Source organism: Mchenga conophoros, linkage group LG20, assembly GCF_057382185.1.
Source record: "Mchenga conophoros isolate Kocher_MC1m ecotype Shallow Benthic linkage group LG20, M_conophoros_male_GT1.1, whole genome shotgun sequence".
Classification (NCBI taxonomy): domain Eukaryota; kingdom Metazoa; phylum Chordata; class Actinopteri; order Cichliformes; family Cichlidae; genus Mchenga; species Mchenga conophoros.
In genome coordinates this window covers 3,510,337-3,534,048 of record NC_140545.1, presented here as the reverse complement: position 1 = coordinate 3,534,048, position 23,712 = coordinate 3,510,337, and the positions used below count along the sequence as shown (strand labels likewise).

General features: G+C 38.8%; 1 protein-coding gene across 3 annotated transcripts; it reads left to right on the top strand.

Moving 5' to 3' along the window:
- Positions 1 to 1,309: 1,309 nt before the first annotated feature.
- atf7a (activating transcription factor 7a) lies at positions 1,310 to 21,855 on the top strand. 3 transcript variants are annotated; one of them, XM_085259605.1, is made up of 12 exons: positions 1,310 to 1,371; positions 8,803 to 8,874; positions 12,319 to 12,415; positions 12,619 to 12,731; positions 13,148 to 13,312; positions 13,497 to 13,645; positions 15,504 to 15,597; positions 15,700 to 15,819; positions 16,835 to 16,978; positions 17,281 to 17,469; positions 17,928 to 18,033; positions 18,739 to 21,855. In XM_085259605.1, exons 2-12 carry the CDS (start codon positions 8,827 to 8,829, stop codon positions 18,969 to 18,971), a joined length of 1,458 nt encoding a protein of 485 aa, XP_085115731.1. In that variant the 5' UTR covers positions 1,310 to 1,371; positions 8,803 to 8,826; the 3' UTR covers positions 18,972 to 21,855. The 3 variants fall into 3 exon arrangements, with proteins under 3 accessions (XP_085115731.1, XP_085115732.1, XP_085115730.1); XM_085259606.1 differs by lacking the exon at positions 1,310 to 1,371 and adding an exon at positions 1,916 to 2,287; XM_085259604.1 differs by lacking the exon at positions 1,310 to 1,371 and having other exon boundaries at positions 8,521 to 8,874.
- Positions 21,856 to 23,712: the final 1,857 nt, after the last annotated feature.

Genomic DNA, 23,712 nt, shown 5'->3' with positions numbered 1-23,712 from the left:
ATGATAGAAGTGCTATTTACAACAGTTAAACAAGGTTTGTATTTAATTTTACATTTTAAAATGCTAAATGCTTTTTTTCTGGGGAAAGCTCTTGACAAACATATTTAAGTCAAAGAAATGACCAATTATACCGTTACTTCAGTGTTTTGGAAAGAATTTGAAAACTACCATTAGCACCTTCAATTCTCATATTATCCATTGGGGGTCCCTCTAGCCCTGTCTCTAAGTCACCAGCTTGTAAGACTGCCTTTGAAGTAAATGTGACACTTCTATATCGGAGGAAACATTTATTGTTAAGCAACACTGGCTGTAGATTACATCAGCCAGTTTATCTGAATACATTTTTGAATGCATTTTTCAAATGTATAAGAAGAGCTACATTTACATGATCACAAGTTCAGGCATATTCATTTGTGATTTTTTTTAACCAGCTATTTGGGGCTTGTACCTTTACAAAGGGATAAGTTGAGAGTATCAGGAAGGAAACCAAATCAAGAGGGGAACGACCCCACTGTTGACAGCTGTGACATACCATGTAACAAAACTTCAATCAGTGACTTGAAAAAATGAAGATATCATGAAACTAATAACCATATGCACCACAAGTATCATCATTTTAATGTTTTATCATGTTTTTTGAATCACACAGATGCACAGTCAGTAACTTTTTAAATTAATGACATGTTGATGATATCAGACAAATGAGACATATCTTAAAAATGTAAGTGACAGTTCAAGCTTCCAAAAAGCTTCTACATACGATGTACAGTACTTAAAAGGATGTGTTATATTCGCAAAAGTTTATTGTTCGAAAACCCATCAAATTCATACAGTTATGAGGGGAATTCTTACCCTGCAAAGCCAAATTTACCTCTTTTCACGAGTCAGTTACAATTAATATCTTAATTGCACCCACTGTATAGGTGGACTTGAAGTCAATGTTTCTCTGTTTAAGCTTTAATAAATGACACAGAAAACATAAAGACTGTTTTCCCATCTAGTCATCCTATGCTTAAAGATATATACAAAGGCTGAGGGGGGGGGGGGGGGATACAGACACAGAAATAGCAGCAAGAAAAAAAATGTAAGAGTAAGGGTTACAATTTCTGATGAGTCAGAAAAATATTCAAAAATTAAGTTTCGTTTCATCATTAAACTGCAGAAAATTTGGGTTGAATTTATATACACAGAACTTTCATTATGATTAAATTAAAACAAAACAAAACAAATAAATGTAGGAGCTTTCTGGTGCATTTCTTTACATGTGGCCAGGCAGAGATAGCTTGTACGAAATCTCGCGATAAGTCCGCGTCGAGGGGAGTGTCAAATTCCAAGAGAGAGGAGAGGGGAGTCAGAGAGAGGGGCGCGAGGGTGAGTTTGTAAACACTTTATTAACCTTTAAATTCACCATAGATTATTCGAGTATAGTAAATGATTACAATGTCGCGCTCGACACGACACTTTTCAGTGTTTGCTGACGTTAAAACGACACGTCTATGTAGTTGTCAAAACTGTTGTGGGAGCTACAACGTTTCATTCGGACCCACTGTGTCTCGCTTTGCACTCAAGTGTCACTCCGCCAACCAACTAAGTGCTAGCATTTTCGGCTGTTGTTACTCTAAATACCCGAAGTGCACTTTGAAATACAGCAATTCACGTCGGATGTTATTAAATTGATTTTAATATATGTCTATTGTCATGGCAGAAAGTGGTAGCAAGTGCTGCTATCACTCACTTTTTAAGTGTGCGCTCGGCCTGTTGTTAACGCTAGCCACATTAGCTAGCCATTAGTTTTGCGTTGATAGGAAAAAAAAGTTGATTTCGAGATTTTAGCCAATCAGATTCAGCTGTCGGACGTTATTGACAGGGTTCGAACCTATGAGTGCCCTAGAAGTCGCTAACTGACGCTCTCGTGGCCAATTGCTGAACAGAATAGGCGGCATTGTTACGGGAAAAGGCTGGGCTTATGTACCCGTACGTAGCCAGAGGTAATGGAGGCTAAAAAAGACAAACCTTTTCGACACAGTTAGCGGTGTCTTCACAAAGGAACTAAAGTTTGTGGAACTTTGGGAATTCAACTTTAAAATAATCTTCGTTTATATTGCCGAATATGTGGAAAAAAGCGCGCTCGTGTAGATTTTTTGGCGGTAGGATATATTGCGAGAATTTGGGTTTGCAAGAAAACCTTAAAAAAAAAAGTACTAATGATATCCACAGTATTGCAATTTGAACTGCTCAACGCTCCACGATCCATGTCTCCATCCATGTCAACACCTTCCTGAGAAATGTAGGTCATGTTTTTGGCAGAGTTGTGCATCATTCCTTCACTAAGAGAAGTGTTAGAACTGAGAAAACTGCACTATGTCTTGTCCAACCAAATACATGCAATTACTGAAGAGTAATGCGAGATGTTTGGAAGTTGGACCCAACACAAATGTTCTTTGCAGCTTGAAAATGAAACTTTTTTTTTTTAAGTGTATATTGCATGCTTTTAGGCATTTCTGTTGATTAGATTAGTTAAGTAATGATTGGCTTGAAAGTGTTGTAGAGCATGGGTAAAAGCTACTGGCTACATTTCAATGTGGTGTTCTTCTTTTTGAATTTATAGTTATAAATCTATATTTGCTTGTTAAAGTTGCAGACCACAATCAAATCTACAAAATGTCTCTGATTTAATTTTAGGAAGCTCCCTTGAGTCCATCCTGTATTGTCCTGCATCAACACTGATTTAGCTTTCAGGCCTTGTTGGTTATGCAGAAGTAGGAATAGGATTTCTTTTGTTCCATTTACTAAATCTTGTGCTCACTTTGCTTACATAAACAAAACACTTTGGTTCTTGCACACACCCAGCCATTAACCTGGATGTCCTGTCTCAAATGCTCACCTCTGATCCCATAATTATCCAAGCACATATTTGATTTGCATTTTTTTCTTTCACGGTTTCTTTTTTTATCCCTCTCCCCTCCAGCCCCCTTTAGTTATTTTTCTCTTTGTGGGGTCTCCCTACCCTCTGGCAATTTAAGCCCCAGATTCCACAGTCATGGCTGCAGTGCAAGCTATTAATACAGTTTGTTTAGTCAGTTTCCTAGCAGGCGGCGTCAAACACTGGATGGCTGTGGCTGATTATAGCTGGGACTTGTTCCCTTACACCTGCTGAGTCGGAGAAATCCAAGTTAATGTTGGGACTTTGGCATCGACTCAATGAGAGAGACAGAAATGAGAACGCTTTGAGTGCTTCCATGTCACCTTGGATGAAAGGAGGTGAAAATACTTGATATCAAAACCTGTAATTGATATCAGTGATGTGCATCAGGACTGATGTAACGAGTTGACTGATTATCTCGCATGAAATTGGGGGTCTGCATGAAGTAGCTATTTGAGGGTATAGGAAAACGTTAGTGAGACACTTCTGACAGTCGCAACATTAATTTAACTGTATAATTTCTACCTGTAAAACAATAAATAAATAAATAAATCTAGGCGGTAATTACGGATGGCTTTTTAATGTGAAGCAAGTAAAAGATGCTGAAGAAAAGACCTTAACACATCTGTTTTAATCAGTTTAAGTAATTGGTTGGGGCAGCTATGAAAACAAATGGTGTTTTCCACCCCTGTCATCTGGAATTTATGGTGGATTTTCCACAAAATCAAATCCCACATTTCATGTTGGTGCCAGCCAGCCAAGTTAATGTCTAGCATGTCTTTAGTAAGATGTAAACTTTGAAATCTGTTCCTACTCCTGATGCCAGATGTGTCCATTTCCTCAAACAGTCCACACCCTCGGTATAACGAGCTAGATGGAGTATCTCGTTTGCAGACACGTCCACCCAAATAGACTCAGTAGATTGGAAGCACTTTGTGAGGGGCCTTGCACTGACCTGTTGCCTGCAAGAAATCAGACTTCTCTGTTTCATGGGTTCTTTGACGTGTGCAGAGAGGGGCAGCGTTTGCCTGCAAATATGATGCAGACCCCTTTTCTCATGAAGCAGCGAGACACAACCGTTAGGTTTGTTACAAGCTAAGCTTCACGGGAGAGTGTCTTATTCCAGCGCAAGGCTTCGGTAATCGCGCGCTGGCTCAAGGACTGCAGAGGGAGAGATGGAAGGAGGAAAATATACTGACTTCAACATTGGGAAAACTTTCAGACATTTATGCCTCGCCAAAAAAATGAATAATCTGTCCCACTCAATAATGTTAAATGACATGCACAACACATGTTAGAGGTACAGCCGAGGTTAATGTGGTCAGTAACTCAGAAATAGTGAAATGCTAAACATTTTTAATTTGTCTTTTCTTTCCAGTTTGTCAAAAAACTCTATGTACTAAGCAACTTTTTAATTCACAAACAAATTTTTGCTCAAAAGTAGGGCTGCCACAAACGATTATTGTGATAGTCGACTAGTCACCGATTATTTTTGCGATTAGTCGACTAATCAGATCATCATCCATTGGACGTAAAACTACAGCTTATTGCACCAGCAGCATCTGCTCTTATATAACTATCATTAGCTTACAGCTTTAAGTGTTTAAGGTCTGTGCTAACTAAAAATAAAGACAAGATGATAGTTTATTAAATTTTAATGAAATTTGCAGATTGTTTCGGTGAAGTTTAATAAACTCCTTGCTATCTAAAATATAACAGGACACTGGAGTATATTCTGGAGCATCTCACACTTCTGATAATCAGTTGTCTGCTTGACGTTTATTCAGCTGTGTAAAAACTATAACTTTAATCTCAGACAAACTGATTTACTCAGGAACAAATAAAATACTAAAAAAAAAGCCAAACAATAACATTTTAAGTTATCTAAGTGACTCATATATATTTAACCTGAGTAGCGAAAGACGGTGGTGGGTTTGAAAACGATTTGCGGGGAGTCCGGTGTTCTCACGGCGCTAGTGAGCCTAGCCCCCGACTCGCTAACGAGCTAGTGGGTAACAGATGTCTCCGAAAACGTCGGAGCGCTTTTGAAAATATGTGGTGTCCTGATAAACTGAGCCGATATTTGAGGTTTACACAGCTACATTCTCGCCTGAAAATATGTTAAACGTTTATTTTGTGACCCAGAAAGAATAATAAGAGTAACATTAAAACTAACTAGCTGCCGCCATTGTTGGAAACTAAGCTGGGCCGCGCTATGAATTCTGGGACACAGCTGCTTCTTCTTCTTCTTCGGGGTTTAACGGTAGCTGACATCCTTGTACATGCAATGCTGCCATCTTCTGTTTCAGTCCGTTATTACACTCTTAAATCCTGCCACTTATTCCTGCGTCTTTTGTGATCTTACAAAGCTTCAAACGACGCGTCGACTATTAAATCAGTCGTCGACGATTTTGATAATCGACGTAATCGTGACTAGTCGACAAATCGTGGCAGCCCTACTCAAAAGTAATGAGACTGCAATGTTACTACACTCAACAGATTTCTCCTCTTTGGTTTTTGACCCTACCTGTTGAAAATTTGTCTATGCTTGGCTGCAAACAAGATTCAAATCCTTATATCCCAGGTGAACGTGTTCTTTCATAACATCTCTGCCCTGTTGGGCTATTGACCGGGGACGTCTGGGAATGTCTCGTGGCTTCTCATTGGATGACTTTGGCGATGTGATCCCTTGGGCCGTATGGGTAGCTGTGTGGTGTGGTGTTTGCTCCGGTGCATCCTGCAGTTGCTCAATCACCTTAGGATGTTGGAAGTTGTACTCATCAGTTTTTGCATTGTAGTGGCTGCATTGTCCTGCTGAGTGGGGAATCGGGCGAGGACGAGTGACGTTACCATTGTTGTCACACACAAAAAAACCTGCGCTTAAAATTAATATTAAATTAAGATACTCGTTTGCAAGAGTATCAATGCAAACAGTGGTGTCTTTGCATCTTCCAGCTGACACACAACTGCATGCAGCACCATTGTAGTCAGGCCCACAGCTCCTCCCCTCACTAACAGCTGAAGTAGTTATTGTCCATAATACCGAACAACACTTTAGAAGGAATTTCAGAGGTCAGTAAAGCTCTAGTTTCAACAACATTGAAATATTAAACAGTTATCTAACCAGCACACATGGTAATGATAGCTGTTTAACTATTAGTAATTGCCCCATAGCCACATTAGTAATATGTTATCATTAACAGATGATAGTCGACTGTAGTTAAACAAAAGATGAATAATTATTGCAGGGCTATTGAGCTGTAACAGACTGGATTACAGACACATGGAGAACTGGGCATTTTGCTGGCTTTTCAGAGCAGTTGGGGAAGCATAGTTGAACTGAGCAGAGAGTCCAGAGTGTGGAGAACTAATTGGAGCAAATAGAGAGTGAAATCTGGAGCAGTGCAGCAGAATTGGACGGGTTTCAGTCTTGAAGAGCAGAGCTGAGTATGTGAAGAGCTGCAGACTGAGGAGCAGTGTGAACTGTATTCAACATCTGCTGCCGGCAGATGTGGACCAGATGAGAAACCTGAGCTTTTTTTATTTTATTTTTAACAAATGTTTATCAAAATCTGTTTCTTGTTTTGTTGTTGCCAGCTGTGAGGTCAGTTTTAAAATCCAATCAAAGACCGGTTAGGTCTTTCAGTTTTTGTTCGTGAAGATAAATTTCTTTAACCTTCAAAATCTGTAATTTATGGAAAATTAGTGTAAAAAAAAAAAAGTTAACTTTTTCACGATATCACTACTTTGACATTATTTAGTTGCAGGACGCAGAAAATCTTGCCTGTGGTATTGAAAAGGGTATCGAATATTTTTCTGTGTACAAGTGTCGAGTTTGAAATTCTAGTATCATGACAACTTTAGACTGCCTCAATGCTTAGTTGGTATGTGTCACAATAACATGTATAAATGCATAATACATAAATACCAGGGGCAAGGATTTTCCAGCAGAATGTTTTGTTGTAATGAAATAATGTATAATGTTATTCACTTTGCCTGCCAGTGGTTGTAAGGTAGTGCTCAACTGGTCTGGTCTTGAAAGACCTGTGATTGGCCCATCGGCTATATTTTCTAAATATATGTTTTCTAAAGCTGGAAAACTTTTGCTTTTTGAATTGCAATAAACTGAAAGATAATTATGGACTGTCAGTTGATGGTAAAAACAGAGAGTCTACCCCGTCTTCAAATCAGCATTTTTTTTAAAGTAAAAGTTTAAGAGGTGAATCACAAAAGACATCCTAGGGCTTGTGTTAAATCACAAAAGTCTGACAACATTTTTGCTCAAGAGCTGGAGAACATTGAGTATAATATATACAGTATATTACATAAATACCAGTGAGTGGCTTTATTTTTCCTTTGTGTACATGTTGGTTGTGTCTGCGTGTGTACATAACAAAGTCCTCGATGCAGTTGGTGTATTTTCAGTGGGACAGTGTTGTGTAATAGCTGCCAGACGTCACTCTGGGCCAGCTGAGAATGCTAAAACATTCATGTCCGTTGCCTCTACCCCCTCCCCCCTCCCCTCCAATTTCCCGATTTAAATTTAATGAGTTATTTTTCTAAACTTCCCAGTTTGTCTCCACGTGCAGTGTTGTTCAGCTGTGCAGAGCAGCGCAGGGTGGGGGTGGGTTGGTGGCATTAGAGATTGAAGCAGTATGCTTGCATTTTTTTTGCCACTTCAGAAGAAGAAAACAAATAAAACATGCACGTATTTAACTCTCAACAACAGCATATAATAAGAAGGTGAGAGGGGTGTTGTGTATAACTTTTATTGGAAAGCTTTTTAGGTTTTTTAGTAGATTAGAAGGGCCAACAGTGCTGCCCACATATGCCTCTATTTTTACTTACTTTACAAAATACTGTTAATACTGTGTTAATAGTACACTAAAACTAAAATCCTGGGGCACATTTATTAGAAGTTAAGAAATACAAAACGGCGTGATTATGCCGTGAAATATTTTTGAAATAATGGTTATCTTTTGATGAACTTTTTTATGTTTAATGTGTTTTTCTTGTAAGTCATGTTAACAACCAGCTAGCAAAAGGTAGCTACACTCTAACAATATATACATATTGGTAAAAAAAAAACTATACATAATTTAAAGTACTTACTAATATAACAATAAACTGTGGTTAAATGTTCATGTTTCAAAAAACTTGTTAGTTTTAGCTATGTCAAATTACCTTAAAACTCTTCATCCTGCTTCTCAGGAGCTGAACCATCCACCTTAAGATTGCAAAATTTCATAATATTTAAAATATAAGTATCAGATGTTCATTTAGAAGTAGTAAGATGACCTGGAGAACAAAACGCAGCGAGGTCAATGGGAATGTGTCCAGTGCCAGAGATCTGTTGTGTGGAAACACATGAAAACCTTCATAAAGTGAATGAGGAGGTACTTAACCTTAGATTGCATGTGCGTGCACAGAGAAACAGCTGACTCAGAGAGCGGGAAACATTGAATGAGGGGTACGAGAAGGGGAGGGGAGGCAAGGTGGCAGAGAGGTGAGGAGAGAGTAGTAATGAGAGAAGGAGGCATTGGAAGTGAGGAAAAACGAGACAGGGAAAGAGAAAGAGACCGAGATGTCTTTGTGTAAACGGTAGCTGCCGTCCTCTCGTGTAAGCAGGCTCCTCATTGGCCAGCCCGAAGCCCCCGTGTGTGTGAAGGAAGTATCACCAGGGAAACTTCTTCTCGCTGCCACTGTGCGTGTTTTCCTCCTTGCCAGGGTTATTTTTAAATACCATTCGGCTTCCTGCTCAGACTAAAGACTACAAGCCACAGCATCACTGTTTTGTTGTTTTCAGGATTTTGCCAGTACACACACCAACAAAAAAAAAAAAAGCTGCAACAATGTTCTCTTCTTCTCCTCTATCACAGTTACATTGCAGGCTCTTTGCAAAAATGGGGGACGACCGACCTTTTGTGTGCAGTGCTCCTGGATGCGGACAGGTAAGTCCTCTCTTTTCATGTCCTGCTCTCTGTGGTAGTAATCTTTGCCTTTTGTAATTGCTTACCAAAGGTCAGTACTGCACTTCACAGTATTGTACTTCTCAAAGAAAACTATATGAAACCTAAAAATAAATAGACGTTCTTTTTGAGAACGCACTGGTTTTAATGTAGCGCTATATACAACAACCCTGAAAAGATCCGTTCTCACTGCAAGCGTAAACGGACATATTTATGCAACACTAATAATTAACATCACACCGATGACATTCATGCTAGCATGCCGTTTTGTGAGACAATGCTGTCTCCTTTTGCAATGACTCACTGGAAGCTCCAGTGAGTAATCAGCACCGTTATTGTTTCAACCTGTCACTGCTGACTTCTAAGCGCCTGCAGACACAGGTTTGAGCCAAGGCAGTGACTCAGCTGAGTGCCAGTAGTGCACTCACATGCCTGTTACGTGGTGTTTCGACGAGGCTTGGTTTGATATCATAGAATAGAAGAAGGAAGAAATTAAAAAGGAGTCTGTTCTTAGACTCATGATTATTCAACACAGGAAATCATCATGTCTGATGCTGTGTTCATTTGGGTGTGATATCCTTAGAGCTAGTAGTGAAATGGCTCCTGGGAATCTGAAGGAAGAAAGTGTTTATGGGTTTACGCAATACTTGGGATTCTTGGGACTTCTTCCATGCTCTGATCAGAAGAATGGGATTGTGGTTTGAACAGCAGTCATGTAAAGCAGTTGAACATGCATAGTCGATAAATAAGTGATGATGAGTTGTTTGGTAATTTTCTTTTCAGAACGTCGCAGACATCTAGGGACCCTTCCTTTGTCTTTCTTTACATGTTTTTGTGATGTAAATACTCTGCATATTTCATTGGTTTGATTACTAATTTATTTTACTGCTTAAGCAACAGAGACCTAAAGAGGCAAAGTGATGTGGATGACAGTGCTGGTCTGCAGCTGTGTCACTCTCAAAGCATTGTTTTAGAGCCAGACTGTTGTATAAACAGGTGTGGGATGGCAGAGTGGTGCTAGATGTTTGGGTATGTTGTCAGTATCGCAGTGCCACCTCACTTTAGAGAACCTGTACAAGGTTATAAACAAACAGTTTTCTTTCTTTTGTTTTGGTTGAATCTATGTCAAAGGGCAGAAGAAATGCAAAACAAAAATAATGAGAAAAGAAATCACATTTGCTTAGCACCTTTTTAAGAAACACAGTCACTTTACACACACTATCTGATATCACTGTGTTGGTGTTTCTATGTCATGATAATTATGTTAGAGTAGCATTATCCAAGAATTTGGCTAATGATCATATATTTATTCTATTGTACGAAAAAATAAAGAAAACACTTGAAATTCTTACAATTCTTTCCAGAACAGAATTTTATATAAACAAAGAGGAAAACATGTCTTTTTTCCCCACATTGCAAAGCTACGATAGCACAACTACATGATCGTTCAGTTGCACTGCTGATCCTGATCTAAAGCCTGAACCATGAAATAATTGCCAGAAAATTAAAATTTTTTGGAAATTGAGTGTTTATTGAACTTTCTGATGAGATAAAAAAAAAAAAAAAATCATTTGCACGTATTAGCTTTAATTTGTAGAAACTGTGTATCAAATATGATACCATTGGCTCTAAAGCGTTAAGATAATGCAGGAACTACACCAACACGGGGGTATCAGATGCACTTGCTTTACACACACACACACACACACACACACACACACACACACACACACACACACACACACACACACAAAGTCAAAGGCATCAGTGAAATAAAAAAAAAACAAAAACAGGTGAAATTGAATAAAGTTGTCATGGTACACATGTAACAACTTCTCGCTGGTTAAGATTACAGAATTTTTTGGGGAGTCATGTTTGTGATCACTTAACTGTAATATTACTTTCTTTTAGCTTGGTTTTCATCTCTGCCTACTCCTGAGAGAAAAATGTGGCTCTGTAGTTGATAATGAATCCACTTTGTTAACAAGCTAAGTGAATTGTTTCTTCAGTTAGTGATGGAGCCACATCATCAGATTTTTGGTAACCAGGGTTGAGGTTTTTGTTTTTTTTTTTCTTCTTAAACCAAAACAACAAAAGACAAAATCTGTTTATTGCTCTGCAGGGTTCTTACCACAAGTGGTCCAGCTCACATGCCACAGCAGTTAAAACAGGAGTAATATACAAATATTGATATACACAGGCTTGGTGTTATCTTAACAAGCAAGTAATGCATGTAAATGAAAATGCAGTCTAAAATTGGCAACAATCAAATTTCCGTTATAATACTGACAAGGCATTCGATTTGATGGTTTCCACTACTCTGCGGTAGTGGTCGGTATTAAAGGCATTGAGGTTCAGTACTCTATCCTGTACATTTGCCAGCACCTTCATTATATGTTTATACATTTTCTGGCCTTTAATTGCGATTTGCTGCTAATTATTGTATCCTTTATGTCCAAATACTGTTTTAATGCTGCCCTTTTAAATGCAACAGTTCTCTACTGGGAAAGTCTGAATCATGCCCATAATAGAACAAGGATGATTGATTCCTGGCTTTGCTCAGGATTTTCCTTCTACCAAGTTAACAACAACAAAAACAACAACAGCAGCTCCCCTATTATATGATGTCCAGTATTTATTGCGTGGGGAGGAGTAATCCTAGCTGCCATTTTCTCATACATGGAGATTAGTTGGAGATAGTTTTTCTCCACAAGACCTAGCTGCCTTGTTCAGAGGAATGAGACAGATGGGACACGTATTGGTGATGCTCCTGGTCGGGCTAAAAATAAGCCCCCCGACACTTGACTGTGTTTCCACTTCACTCTCACGACTGAACTCGCAACTGCAACACGGGACCCTAAAATAGGCCTCAGTGAATGGTGAATAGGCTGGTGCCAGAGCCAAGATTATTTCTCCTACGTCTCTCGAGTGAATCACCTCACCACTTCTCAAAAGAAGTTCCATGTCTCCGAGGACGGCTGTTAATGCCGTCTGTGCGGTTGATTTGAGCTAACGCCAGGCTGCTTGTAGCTTAAGCTGCAAGCAGCCAAAAGGAAGTAACAGAATTCAGACTTTCTTTTATCATTACAGACTCACAGTTCATACATGTGTTTTACACACTAATTCATTGGACAACACCAAGTTGCATGTGCAGCTATTTCTGCAGCTTTTGTGGTCAGTTCTGTCGATATTTTTTTTCTCCCTCTTCCTTTATTTTTATTTATATATACTTCTCTATCAAGTTGTTGACATTTTCACCTTTTTGTCACATACTGCGCGCTCCACAGACTGCATGTGTTGGCCACAAAAGATTATCTATCGCTGATTTTAGCAATACAAAAAACAGGATGTCTCTTCAGAACGCAGTTGCCGTTTCTTGTTGGCTAATTCATATAATGTTCTCTTTTGTCTTGTTCGCTTTTCCAGAGGTTTACCAACGAGGACCACTTGGCAGTACACAAACACAAACATGAGATGACGCTGAAATTCGGACCAGCCAGGACTGATTCGGTCATTATTGCAGGTACTCTCGTCCGTGTGAGACAGACGTTCATCTTCACTGTGTTTTTAAATGTCCTCATGCAGCATTCAGATGGACAATATTTACCCTAACGTCAGCGTGCTCCAACACTAGATATCACATGGGGTTTTACATTCAGTGTAAGTGTGAACTAACTGTGGTGTTGTTACTTTGAATAGTTATATCTGCTCATTACATTTTCCTAGACCAGACACCTACTCCCACTCGTTTCCTAAAGAACTGCGAGGAGGTTGGCCTGTTCAATGAGCTGGCCAGTTCCTTTGAACAAGATGATGATGAGAAGAGGGCCAAGAACTCTGTAAGCAACACTTGCGGTTGATGATTTTATCTTCTTTTATCTCTGCGCTTGTGCATGACCGTGTGCATTACAGTGTACAGTAACCGAAGAAATTTTCTACAGAGACTCGACATGACCAGAAAGAATTACATTTTACTTCCTTCTTTTTTATCTCAAGTATTAATTCAGTCAAAAAATTTACAAACTTGAACTTCGTGCCTTGCACACAGTCCGTGTGTCATTTACATTTCAGTTTTTGCAGCAATTTCTTTTTAAACTGTTTGGTGTTTTATTGCACTTTATATGCGTTTCAGAGCTGGGGTTGTGGCTGTTTAGTTTGTGATGAATGCCCACTTCCCTTTTTTTTTTCTTTTTTTAATATACTTTGATCTATATGTAGTGTAAGATTATTCTCTTTATCTGTAACTCATTTTCAGCTCCCTGCTTCCAACTCAGTGGCTTTGGACATGAGCCTGCAGACACCATCAGAGGTGAAGGTGAAACAGGAGGCACCTGTAGAAGTCGACTCTTCACCCCCAGACAGCCCTGACTCCACATCTGGGAAGTCGGACAGCTACAGGGAGCCTCTAGTTAAAGGAAAGGTACAAGAAAACTTGATAAGGGGGATTGCATAGGTGTGTAGAGAGGAGGGGAGTATCGCTAAGTGATGTTGCAAGTAATTCATGATACATTGTGGCTGCAGTGGTTGCAGAAATTTGTTTGGGGGTACAAATGATGTGTTACATAAAAGCCTAATTTATTTTATTTTTTGTTTTAATCTTGTAGGACACACCACCCAGGAATTCAGCCCCTACCCCGACTATTGTGCGTCCAGGTTCCCTCCCACTACATTTGGGCTTTGATGCTCTGCAGCCCACCATGCCATCACCCACTTCCGTCATCACACAGGCTCCACCCTCAAATCGTACTTTGGGGTAAGTTAAGTTCCAAATCCTTTGGTTGGTCTTTGCTAAACTCTTTAAGCTTAATCTTCAACTTAAAATAAATTCTAGCTTAAAAAACATGTTTTGCAAACAATGTGACAACATCTCATGTTCTTGCAAGTGAACCTTTAATATCAAAGATGCCATCATGTTCTTTCTTTTTTCTTTTCTTCTTTTTTTGTGGTCCCGACGGGTCAGCCACAGTCAAAAACAACCAAAAGCTGTGCTCTGACCAAAAATTATGCCAGTTTTGATCTTGTGAAATAGGATGTGAAGTTTTGCGAAGTATTCATGATTAATAAGAAAGATACGCAGCTTTAAAGGGAACTATTGAATTTGTTTTTCCTGTTACAGACACTATAAAATAGGTGTTAGGATTACCAGCTGTTGCAGTTTTCCCCTGTTAACACAAGTCTTTATTTTCATATACAGATGTATGTAAAGTAACACAGCAGCAATTTAGATGTTATCTTGGGATAATGGAAAAGATGATCATGGTTCACATAAAATCTGTAACATTTCACTGAAAACAAGTACACGCTAATAAGAGAAAGTTTATAGCATATCAGTTTATTTGCATTCTAAACTCATGCATTTTATAATTGGGTATAACTTAACAAAATGTTTCTCATTTATGGACATTAATGTGTTGCATAAAAGCCCAACGATGTGTAGTACGTCAATTACTGTACGGGAAGCTACAGCTTGCAATATCCTGCACAAAACTCAGCCCATGAACCTGTAACATGATTCTTCCTTATGTCTGCAGCAATATTATATGCATAGGATTTATAACCATTATAAATAATAAAAAATGATAAATTAATGTTTATATTTGCTGTTGAATCAGTCAAGTTAAGCACGGACGCTGCACAGTGTTTCAGACAAAAGTCAACAACTTCACACATTTGTGAAAATGGCTGCAGAGTGGGTAAAAATCCCTTGCTTGTCACACTCAAGGTTTCGAAGGAAGTCATAATATAAATCTTAACTTTTTATCTTTGGACATGTAAAATGTGAAACAGCATTAAACTGGTTAAAAACTGGTATTAGAGGGAATGCATATATGTTAAATCATAATTTGGAGTGTTTGCATTCAGATATATTTATATTTGACAGAATTACATATTTAAGCTAAGATCAAACAATTTCACGTCATTAATATCAGAACTACTATAGTCTTTTTTTCCCCCCATTTTGATGTTTTGTTTTTCATTCAGTTTAGTTTCAGTTTGTTTCCACTCTGGGGTTTCTTGTCTCAGTTTTGTTTCTATTGTTTGAAAATGTTTAGTTTTAGTCTAGTTTGTATTATTTTCAATTTTTTAGTAGATGGATGAATAAATATAATAATAACACAAAACTATACAAAGTCTCAGTAAACATGACCATCATTGCCTTATCAGGGAGGTTGTAATAGTTTTGTTTTTTGGCCAAACTAGCAAACAGTAAAATTCTGTTTTAATTTGAGCTTAGTTTAAATATTCATATTTATTTTTCAAGTGTAGTTTTCATTTTTATTTTAACTATCTAAAATGTGTTTTCCACACTGGTTTTAGTTTTTAGTTCAGTTTTTAGCAAGTCACAATAACCTTGAACAACTCAAATAAAATTGTATTTTTTACTGGATTATAATATTGTGTTACACACATCAACCCAGGTTTGTCATTTGATTGTGGCTGACCCTGAGAGGAACAAAATACAGTTTAGTTCATGAATCTATGAAATATTTTCTCATCATTAAGCAATGGACTGCATGTTCTATTTCTTAAAAAGCATAATTTAAAATTCATTAACAAACACAAGAGTGAATCTCCTCTTCTTATTTGTCGTCTGCTGTCTGTCTCTCCAGTTCACCGACGAGCCATTACCCTATGATGATGCTTCCCTCTGGTCAGGCAGTGCCTGTGCTGCCTGGTCCTGTTCAGATGCCTTCTGTCATTAATGTAAGGCAGACTAACAGTCTAAGTATGTTGTAACTTTACTTTATAACTTAGAAGTTGGTTTAGTTTTAACCCATGCATTTGTGTCTCATATTTGATCACCAGCTGGCTCGACCCATGTGCATGGTACCCAACATTCCTGGGATCCCTGGTCCTCCTCTGGGAGGCAGCAGCAGCGGCTCCAACTCCCCCTCTGGCTACAGCATCCACTCAGAGGCCAAGATGGTCAGCACTAGATTAGCTCTCTATTTTTATCTATTTATCTGTTCTTTTTGTCTCCATCTTCACCCTCCAGCCTTCCGCTGCACAGGCTTAGGTCCTTCGTCATATGATCTTTTACTGTGGTTGCTTGTTTATGTAACCCTTTCACCTGACAACACAGTTTGCACTCATTTTATGATAGTGCAATGCACACACAGAGATTCATGCACAGTTTCCACCTTGCAGCTATGTCCCAGATGAAACTGAGAGAGTGCAGTCATTATTTATGGTATTTAAAACATATAAAGTATCCCCTTTAGCACATTCCTCTGTTTACCCTAGCCCCTCACTCCTTCAGTCGTAAGAAGATGATCATCGTTGTAATTAAAGACAAACTTTAGTTTGGGTTTTTTGTTTTTATTTGGGGTTGGGGGGGTTTCGGGCTGATCTGCAGAATCTTTTTGTTCATGGCGCTTCTAATACGATATGATCATTATCGAGGTTGCTTTATATATATATATATATATATATATATATATACATACATACATACACACATGCATATATAACATTTGACTGCTTGTGTACCTTCAGGGCTGCAATCACTTTTTTTAATCATCACGGCTGAATTAGTCACAACTTAAATCAAACATGATCAAAATCTGAGAACTGCTGCGGGAGCATATAAAGCCTCCAGATCTGACTGAAGGAGGTCACATGAATCTGTTGCTGAAAACAGTTCAGAGAGAGCACATCTGTAAATGTTCTCCTCGGAGAGAATCAGGCTTCTCCATGTTTTAAACAACTTTAAAACATGCCAAAAATTGGTAACTAGGGTCTTGTCCAGGTTGTTATTGCAAAGTGTGAATCAGTTAATGTAGACGCAGCACAGTGAAGTTGTAGACATGCTGTTGGCACTGATTCAGACACGCTTTGATTATGACTTTCTACAAAGTTACAATGAAGTTTTTCATGATTTTTTTTTTTTTTAATTCCTGTGGCTGTTATTGATGTTGCTTATTTGACTGTTGTTCTGTAGCGTCTGAAGGCTGCGCTGCAAAGCCCGTCAGGACAGAGTATGGGGATCATGGCCATGGGCAGCAGCCCCATGGTACCTCAGAAGGCAGAACAGAGTCAGCTGCTGGTCCAGCAGCCAGACGCACCATCACCTGCACAACCTCAGGTACTCAATGTTAAGTATAAATTCCTGACTGTAACATGTTTTTTTTTTCATCCATACAAAATATGCTTTAAACTTGGATTAAAGATGATCACATCTAAGTCATCTAAACTTTCTTTATTATATATCACATCACTTGTTTTAGTTAACAGAAAATTGGGGATATTCTTGTTGTGCCGAGATGACTCTGGTGTGTGCTGGCTAAAATGAAACTGTGACTCATACTTCCCTTTTCTCGTCTTTTTTCCACTCATCTCGTCTGTCTGTGTGTTTCCTTCTGACCTTTACCCTGCTTCTCCCTCCAGGTATCTCCAGCACAGCCTACAGGTGGGCGTCGACGGCGGACGACAGACGATGACCCCGACGAACGAAGGCAGCGTTTCCTCGAGAGGAACCGGGCGGCAGCATCCCGTTGCAGACAGAAACGCAAACTGTGGGTCAGCTCCCTAGAGAAGAAAGCCGAGGAGCTCAGCACTTTGAACGTCTCACTGTCGGTGAGTGGGCCTCCAGTGGGTGGATGCTGGTGATGGGGCTTCTAACTACTTGTAAAAGTTTGAGAGGTGGATTCCAGATAAGATAAATGAGTTTGCATTAGTATTGAGTAAATTCTTTTTGCAAATGAACATAGCTGATAGATTTGAAACAATGGAAACCACTACATCTTGTTTCATATCTTTATTTTGTCAAATGGAAATTTTAGGTAATATTTACACCTTACGCCTTGTGGGAAATGTACGCTGCTCTGCAGTGGAAGCAAAACCATTTCAACTTTTTTGTTTCTACCGGAAAATCCATTAGGGAAGAAAAATATGGGAAGTCTGTATTTTAAATTACATAACCAAGCATTACTTTTTTTCCTTATTGGTTTGGGAAGTGTAATGTAATTTCTGAAATTTAGTATTGTAGTACTAATCAGTCTGATTTTTTTTCTTTTTCTTTTCCATCCTCTCAGAATGAAGTGTCTCTGTTGCGTAATGAGGTGGCTCATTTAAAGCAGCTGCTGCTGGCCCACAAGGACTGTCCTGTAACCACCTTACAAAAGAAGACTGCCTACTTAGGTGAGCCCTGCACAGCTATGCCCTGTTCACACGGTTCTATTTAAAGTTAGAGGAAACTTGAGTCTGAATTGCATGTCTTAGATATGTAGAAATATAGTAGATGTATTGCGCAAAGCATAAAGAGCTAAAATGAAATTTGAACCTCAAAGTCGCTCTCACATTTTAATCGAAACACACGGCTTTGGTGTGTAGCTCTCTACTTGTGATTGCAAGAAGAAATGAGCAGGCCTGGGTTACAATATAGCCATGCTGCTGTGGCTTTAGTATCTTCATGTGAGCTGTAGTTTTCTTCAGTGCCCACAAAGTAATTGTAATTTTGTTGAAATAATTAGGGTTCAGTTTGTTATGGCAACGGCCACAGTGGATAATAATGTGTCCAAAAATTATTAATAGAGTTGGATTAAAAAAAGCAACATTTGCAATTTAGATATTGCTAAGGGCTGATGGTAACATTAAAATAATAAAACAAGAACTATAATTAAGTAGCAAAATCTTTGTTCCAGTACTACTTGTTTTATTTATAGTATTTTTTGGGGCATTTCCTTGATTTTGGACGGGATAAAGTTACTGAATATAGCTTGATTTTCACTCGAATAAAAATTAACATAATGTCCAAAGATTTTCAGCAATGAAAACTGTGGAATGTGCTCAATATAAATGAGATAAATATCTTTGCCTGTGTTGCCTTTTTATTTTTTTGTATAGCTGCAGACGAGAGCATGAAAGACATGTCAGAGCCTACAGGTTCCCCTGCCCCGGTGATTCAGCACAGCTCTTTGGCGCCTAGCCCTTCTACGGGGCAAAACGGCCTGAGCTCAAGGGCAGCAGCTGAGGCTATGGCCATGTCAGTGCTGGCAGGAATGGGCCAGCAGCAGAGAGCTGAGAGCGGACCCTCTCACATTATCATGGCTGCACAGTCTCAATCTGCTGCCAGATGATGAGCGATGCCACCAAGGCCCACACTTGGCTCGTCACCCAGGGTAGAAAAGACTCCCACCTCCCAGGTTCCCTCATTTTTAAATTCAGAATTTCACATCTTCTCCTCTGCCCCCCCTCCCCTCTGTGGTCTTTCTAACCCTCCTGGGGAGCCATCTTGCTGGGGCCTGGAGCTCATCAGCAGCCTTCTGGGAAAGGACTGAGACTTTTAAGAGAGCTTCCTGTTAACTTTGCCATAGACTACAGGGGCTGGACTCCAATACCCCCTCCCCCCTGTTTCCTCCTGTGCGTCCCTATTCAACTGTCCTCACCCTCAGTAATAAGGACTCTTCACTGGACTGTAGGACTGCGTCAAGTATACTGCCATAACGATCTTCCCACGTGGACACGTGCCGCACAGGTGTTTCGTAAACTTTTTTTTTTTTTTTGTGTGTGAATTAAATCCGATATAAACCGCACACAGGGCTCTACACTTTTTCCAGCAGGGAACAGTGCCTTGTTCTCCTCGTCACTTTAGCCTTGCACGCACACCCACACATGCCATCACAGAATGCCTCCCTATACATCCTCGGCTCCAAAGATGCGATAGTTGTCTAGAATTCTCTGACTCACATCTCAATTATTCACTCAGACCTTTAGTAAATGGTTCTCAGCCACAACACGATCTCAACCTAGACCCAAAAACCTTACCTCATGTACACCCCTTTATGATAAAGTGTATTAACTGTGTGTGTGTGTGATTGTATATTTATGTACATCAGAACATAGCAGTTTGCCTACTCCTGATCTGATGCATTATTAGCTAGATTGTTAGCATGTGACTTTTCTAATAGGGTTTTTGATACAGTATGCGCAGCTATATTTCTTTTAACTAATTGGCACGTCCTCCCAGATTGACCCATGTAACCAAAATTATGTTAGATTGCGATTTAAAAATAAGTTTGTTGGAGCAGATTTTTTTTTTTTTTCCTGACCTGAAGGGAATTGAACTTTTTCCACCTTTTCATATTTCCTGAAACAGGCAGGTGGTTTATTGGTGTGTAAATGGATGCCTCTTTCCATTTTTACATGTAACTGTTCTGGTGACTGTGTTTTCTTCGTGTGTGGGCCCTGCTGGACTTACTGTAACTGTTATTTTCACACTTTTCAGGATGGTTGCACATCCTTTGCTGCTCGTTTGAAAATGCGATGAACCCCTTGTTCTGTATGCTCTCTACCAAACCGAAACTAAGCCATAATGGATCTCTCCAAAGACTATCTGGTACTTGTCCTGGGACAGAAGTGAATACCCTGACTGTTATTTTGTGATTCAGAGGTTGCAGTGGCACTATGACAGTATATCACTGCTTGTAACTTGCACTTACACACAGTCTTTCACACAGTGTTTGATCATTTTGCCTTAAGATCACATTTGTGCCTCCGATACCCCCCCTCACATAAATATATACAGATTTGCTTGTATGGGGGCAAAAAACGGCTCTAGAGAATTATATTAGTCAGTGTATATAAATTGGGAAAAAATGAACATCAATAAATATAACATTTAATTAATAAACAAAGCTTTTTGAGGCCTTTAAGTAAATAAAAAGTGTCTTTTTAGAATATTGTTAAAATATTGAAGTACTTGTCTGTCATCTGGTGGAGAGACGGAGCAAAGACATCTCCAGTGGTCAGAGCTTTAAGGGCAGAAGACGAGCTGTCTTGTGACTGTTTCTGAAAGGCTCTAGTTCTTTTACAATATCCCCCAGATGTTTTATCCAGATATCGATATATTTTTACATGAATGCTCAAAGTGGTTTGCTTTTTTTTTTCCCCCCCCTGTCCCTCTTTTGCCCTCTTTCTTAATATTTTCGCGAGATATGATATTTCAAAAACAGGATATGACTTATTAACATAAGGACATTTATGCACTAAAGTAATGCAGGTTAACTATTGCTTTGTATTTCTGTTCAATTTACTTTTTTTTTTTTCAGAGATATCAGAATGTTTTTTTGTTTTTTCTTTAATGATGGTTTTCTGTTATCTGTACTGTATACACAAATGGGAATTTGCTGAGCAACTTTAATACCTTTTCCCTTTTGACTGAACCTCTCCTCCTACAGTCTCAACGGCGACCTCGGCAATTTGTGTAAGTTGCTGGCAGTCAAATAGACGATTGTTCATTTGAAATGAAAATTCAAACTGCATTTAGCTTTTATGTTTTCTTGTATTATTTTGTTGCGTGCTGTCTTTAGCACCACACTCTTCATCATAACGCTTCTGATTGCGCTGATGAATATAGACTAATTTCTTTAACACAATGATTTGTGTTTTTGTTGGTTTGTTTTCTCAACAGAAAAATGGACTTGTGCTTTTTGTTCTTTTTTTTTCCTTTTAAAAGAAATTTTACCCCCTCTTTTTCTTTTCTTCTTTTTTTTTAATACCTTTTAACAATTGGTCGTGTCTTTTGAGCTTCGTTGTCTAACTTATTGTTTAAATTGGTCAAATAACAATAATCTTTACAGTCTTTGGCCTGTTAACGATGGGCCAGACTTGTTCTAAACATAGCAATTTAGTGGGAAATACAGTAATGTGAAAATTACACATAGTGTATTGATGGTTTTTCACACTCCCTTTGTTGGACTGATAATTTCTAAAATTGTCCTTGTATTGTACATATCTGTACTATATGAATATATTTACTTTTCCATGCATGTCCAAGAGGAATACCATGAACACTTACAGTGCTGCAGTTTTAATTAAAGAAACTACATCATAATGAACATTTATACTGTTTTATCTGTGTTCAGTTATCATATCAAAACATGTTTTCTATTGTAATGTAATTATTAATATGAATGATTAAAGTGGAGACTTAGTTTGATTAAAAAGAGATATGAAAGGAAATGATGTATGCAAAGGCATTGAATAATACTCTTTCAAGTACTTCTGCAATATTGTCCAAAGATTTTGAGCCCCTCCTCACTTTTTAAATATTGTGCTTGGAAAATGGGAAATTGATGCATGGATTTATTGAAGCATGCAGACATATGTGGATCTTTAAGGCAAAAACAACAACAACAACAGTTTGTACAATTCTAATGAGCTTGAAAGTCAATATTTGGTATGACCACTTCTATTCTTCAGCACAGTGTGAACTCTGTGACATAAGATTCCCCGTTATTTCTTTAAATAATCTTCAGGATTAATTCTCCAGGCTTCTTGAAGGACATTCAAAGCTCTTCTTTGGCTGATAGCTGCCTTTAGATGATCCCACACTGCTTCAATAATGTTGAGGTCTGGACTCCGAGGAGGCCAATCCATGACTGACAGTGTCTCACATTTCCCTTTCTTAAGCATGTCTTCTTGACAGCCAGCCTTCCACTGAGACTATTTTGATGAGGCTTCAGCAAACCGTTTTTTAAGTACATGAATTTCAGACACTTTCATATGTATTAGATATTTTTTAGGCCGACCGTGTCTACCGATCTACTTTTGTCCTTTACTTGTCCATACCAAATTACACTAGTGTGCAAAAGTGTTTACCCCCTTCCCAATTTCCTACTTTGTATGTTTGTCACACTTAAATGTTTCAGATCATCAAACAGATTTAAATATTAGACAAAGATAACACAATTAAACACACAATGCAGTTTCTAAATGAAGGTGTTTATTATTAAGGGGAAAATAAAATCCAAACCCGCATGGCCCTGTGTGAAAAGGTGATCGCCCCCTGAACCTAATAACTGGTTGGGTCACCCTTAGCAGCAACCAGTGTACAATCAAGAATTTGCGATAACTGGCAATGAGTTGGTTCGCTCATCTTTGCACAATTGTTGTAATTTAGCCATGTTAGAGGAATTTCAAGCATGAACCAACTTTTTAAGGTCATGCCACAGCATCTCAATCGGATTCAGGTCAGGACTTTGACTAGGCCATGTCGTTTTGCTTAAGCCATTCAGAGGTGGATTTGCTGGTGTGTTGTGGATCGCTGTCTTGCTGTAGAACCCACGTGCGCTTCAGCTTGAGGTAATGAACAGGTGGCCTGACATTCTCCTTCAGGATGTTTTGGTAGACAGCAGAATTCATAGTTCCATTTACCACAGCAAGTCTTCCAGGTCCAGAGGCAGCAAAACAGCCCCAGACCATCACACTACCACCACCCTCTTTTACTGCTGGTATGATGTTCCTTTTCTGAAACACTGCGTTAGTTTAATACGAGACCACAAAGTATTTTCCCAAAAGTCTTGGGAATCATCAAGGTGTTTTTTGGCAAATGTGAGACAAGCTTTTACGCTCTCTTTAGTCAGTAGTGGTTTCCTCCTTGAACGCTCTCATGGATGCCATTTTTGCTCAGTCTCTTTCTTATTATTGAATCATGAACTCTGACCTTAACTGACACGTGAAGAATCCGGTTCTTTAATGCCGTTCTGGTTTCTTTTGTGACCTGCTGTTGCTGTGCTCGTGGAGTAATTTTGGTTGGTGCAAAAATATGTTTTATTCGTCAGCTAGATGTAAAAGGCTGATGGAGTATTGTCCGCCTGCCAGGCTAGCAGGTGGACAGGCGGCATGGACATCCAAGTTTGTGAATGTGATAACTCAAGAACGAGGGGATGTAAGATTTTGAAATTCATATCATGGTTTAATCTGCTAAAAATCTTGGTGACCTCGATTTCAAGGTCAAGTTTTTCTCAAAATATAGTGAATGTGATAAGTCAAGAAGGAACAAACAAACAAAAATAATAAAACATTTTCTTCTGAAAT